At 38.2% G+C, this 3,944-nt stretch overlaps 1 protein-coding gene across 1 annotated transcript in view; it reads right to left on the bottom strand.

Annotated features, from left to right (window-relative positions):
* LOC104850012 (EGF-like and EMI domain-containing protein 1) overlaps nt 1-426 on the bottom strand; it is a 543,433-nt gene extending 543,007 nt beyond the window's left edge. Inside the window, exon 1 of the mRNA XM_033762692.1 lies at nt 193-426. Within this exon, the coding sequence (XP_033618583.1) occupies nt 193-426 (234 nt within the window). The remainder of the gene's footprint in view (nt 1-192) is intronic.
* Nucleotides 427-3,944: the final 3,518 nt, after the last annotated feature.

Raw genomic sequence — 3,944 nt, 5'->3', positions numbered from 1 at the left:
AAAAAAAAAAAAAAAAAAAAAAAAAAAGCAATGTTGGAAAGTGAAAGCCTCGCAGGTGCACAATGGTAAAGAGGAGGGGCCTGGGTGTGGGAGCTGGCAGATGCGAATTACAGAGAAAAGAAAGTTCGTATTTTGGATATGTTAGTAATCTTGAAAAAAAGGAGAATGAGCAAAAAGCACCTAAACAGGTACAAAATGTGACATGTTAAGATGAACATATGAAGTAGAGACAAAGGCAGCATGCTTATGGTCATTGATGAGGAGAGGCTTCTTTGGAGCGGATGCTGTCACGACGGAAGAGAAGGCAGTCCCGGAAGATCCAGGGAATCCCAGTCCGGCAGAAAGTAACAGAATGAGCAGAGGCTCCAAAAGGTAAAACACTTCACAGAGCCACTTCACATGATGGGTGCTTGGTGGGACAGCCATCTTTCCAGACCAAGAAATTCTGATTTGATCCTCAGTGCACAACAATCCACACCAACATTTAGAGCTCTAATTTCTGGACATATCTCACAAGCTGGGATCTGGAGATGGACATGCGATGCCACCTAGCCCTTAGTGTAGAAGATTCAGCAGCCACAACCGTCTATTATTTAAAACCTAATTTTCTAATTTCTGTTTTTATAATAAGAAAATATGGATACATACATTTTTGTTACAAGTATAAGTATACTAATTTTATCATATCATTCTGTAGCTTTTGTTTGCCAGAAGTTTGTATTTATTGTTCCTCTGTCTTATGCTTTCTGGATGAAAAACGTTTTCTATCATTCTGTTTTGCACAATTTATATTCCACCAAAATACTGTAAGAAACCACTCTACATGATGTTCTTAGTCTGGAAAGCCAGTCTTACTTCATATAAGTCCATTCCTCTTCAATTCTTTACCTTGAATTAATATGAGAAAATGAAAAAATGGAAACAAAATCAGTGTAAACAGAGTGGTGTGAAGGAGTTGAAGGGAGGGCAGGGAAATAGAGAAAAAAAATCAGAATCAAGGTATATTACATAAAGGTACAAATCTCCATTGATGAATGGCATTATACTGCATATGTAAAATGCATCCATAAAATTAATAAAATAAATGAATAAAAGACCAAGTAAAGGATTAAAAGGCAATAAATCCATTGACTGTATTAATCAGCTTTTTGTTCCTGGGAAACAACACCCAACACCCACAATTTATAGGAGAGGTCTAATTGGACTTTGGCTTTCAGACGATTAAATGAATGGCCACCACCTCAGGAGGGGCATGGCAGGAGAAAGATTCTCACTTCAAGATGAGCGGGAAGCAGAGGAGGGGAACAGGGCCAGAGGGGAAAGGTCAAGGGATAAAATACAGACCCAAGTTGACTCCTCTAAGACACAGCCAGAAGTGTGCTTTACTGATCCCCTGGACTGGGCACATCCTATAGCCAATCAAGTTTATAATTCACTTTAACAGTCATGTTGACCTTGAACCAGAGAGAATACCAGCCTTTTTCACCCTGGGTGATCTTTGCTAAGCTAAAAAGTGTACAGCTCCTCTCTGAAAAAAAAATTGCAGAGTAACAGGTACATTCTCGCAAGTTCCCTGATGTTTACAGTCTTATATAAATGAATGCCTTCTTTGGGCCCACAAATTTATGAGCCAAAGTTAGAAGGTCCTGCTAAAAGAGATCACCAGGTAGGACTTGCAGTTACAGAGCTGTAGTAAGTACTCCCGTCTCAGTTCAACCCAGAGTTCCTACAGTTCCAACGCCAAGGAGCACTGACACTAGAGAAGGAGATAAAGTAGGCACCACAGGCCTGCTGGATCGTGTTCACACATCCAAACAAAAAGGGTGGAGCATGTGGATCACTGGCAGGAGTTGAAGGAAGACCTGTTTGCCTCTGCTGCAATGATCTTTAAAGACACTGGTTAAAGGTAGACTTGTTTCAAAAACACTGAACATACCATGAAAAACAGAGGACATCAACTTCAGACCACATGAAATCAACTAAAAATAATACCAGGCACCATCTCTATCTCCAGAAGAAAGTCATCGTCCTTTGCTTTTTATCCGGCCTCTACCAATCCAGGAGGAAATAAGGCTATTTGGGGAAAATGGAGGCGGCGGGGCGTGCCTCAGACAAAGACTGCAGCTGGCTCTTGCCCTCCACCTTACTCTTGGTAATCCCTTCACACTGCCAGGGATGCAGTTCCAGCTAGTGATCACAGAAAGGAGGAGCCAGTTTTTAAACTAAGCTAGAATAAGTTAATAAGTTAACGTGATTAGAAGCTTTTGAAGTTAGTGACAGTTGTAAGGTTGGCAAAAGGAGTAACAGCCTAACATAATTTAATGATTAGAAAAAATAAAAATAAGCACAGCCCCAGGTTATACTCCAGCACACTGAGACTATTTTCTCTAAACCAGCATCATCAGGTGATCTGCCTAGGTCTCTCTGTGTATGGTTCTGCGTGCCCAATTCAGAAGCAGATGCTTGCTTCTTGGAAATCACTGTCCCAGACAGCAGTTGGAGGGTAAAGGAGAAGACAAAACAGGATAGCTCCTCATTTCATTTGTGAGTTTGATTTTAGATGCTATTATTCTACTCCAGACCAGACTTTCACAAGGCCACACTGTGTCCTAACTCACCACTGGTGTCACTCTTTTAACTTTTCTGGCCCACCTAGAGATCTGATTTTAACTTTTCACATAGTGCTTTTTTATTTTATTATATGAAAGGAAACATTTTATCTTGCTTTGACAGACATTTTAGTAAACTAAGCCTCAAAATATGAAATTATTATACCACCTGACCAGAAGTTCTAACTTACCTTCTAAATTCTTCTAAGGTATTAGTCATTGCGACCTACTTCAGTGGCCACATGAACAAGGGGTTTAGTAAGTAGTACTTGAAAATGTGAATGTGTGAGTTTGCCTGAAAAAAGGTTCTGTCAATCAAGACAGTACAAACCTTTTAAGACATGGGAAAGCATTAGGAAATATTACTTGTATGGGTTTTGAGCTCATAAAGAGACACTAAGGCTGCATTTCTCAAAGAAATATTATCTATAGAATTTAACTTTTGCATCGTGGCAGATTTGTAGTGTAGGGGAATAAATGAAAGATAACGTGTCATTTTTAAAATCAGAAATATCATATGAATGAAAACACTAAATAAAATTAATAAAAAGCAGTGTAGTACTGCTGCTGCTCTCTGACCTTCCACCCACTTAGTTATGAGTAAGCTTAGCCCCGAACCATTGAGAAATCATTGGGGAACACAAATGAGTTTTCCTGTTCCTTAAGATATTAGTATAATATTCTAGAGTCAACAAACAAAAGTGTGGTGATCTGAAGGATACCTTCAGGTACAGGGAAATCAAAATGAGGTGTTAAAAATGAATCCACCCTTATGTTTCAGAAGTTTATTACTATGTGCCACTTCTCCCTTTGTTTTAATGTGCTAGATCCCTCCACAGCTGCAAATTAATTTTCTCTGCTCCCTAAATGAATTACACGTAACCGTTTCTAAAAATGACTACAGACATGAAAGTCATTTTCACTTAATAACTAACTATTAATCTCATATTTCTTGGTGTCGCTTTAGTATGGAGTGCAAACGAAAATTATGCTAAACATTGCAAATTTATGGCAAACAGAAGCCCGTGATTTATATTATTATAGATGGTTTATCACCAGAAGCAATCTAAACAAAACTCCATCAGATAGATGTTACAATTTGTATTTATTTCTCCCAGCACTAAATGGTTCTTCAATTTCAGAACCATCATTAATTTCTTATAAATGCAAATCTTTACTTCTTATTTTAATCTACAATGATCTCTCTAAGTCCTCAGAAGATTAGCTTTTACATAAAATATTCAAATAACAATTATAAATGATACTTTGTTTTCCCTGGGCAATCTACTATCCGTGATGCATAAACTACTTAAAATGAATGGGTGGTCTATATTG

The sequence above is a fragment of the Fukomys damarensis genome, unplaced genomic scaffold, assembly GCF_012274545.1.
Source record: "Fukomys damarensis isolate Sample0158 unplaced genomic scaffold, DMR_v1.0_HiC HiC_scaffold_12, whole genome shotgun sequence".
In the NCBI taxonomy this organism is placed as follows: Eukaryota; Metazoa; Chordata; class Mammalia; order Rodentia; family Bathyergidae; genus Fukomys; species Fukomys damarensis.
Note: the sequence above shows the minus strand (reverse complement) of the source record. Positions and strands in the feature narration are given on the sequence as shown.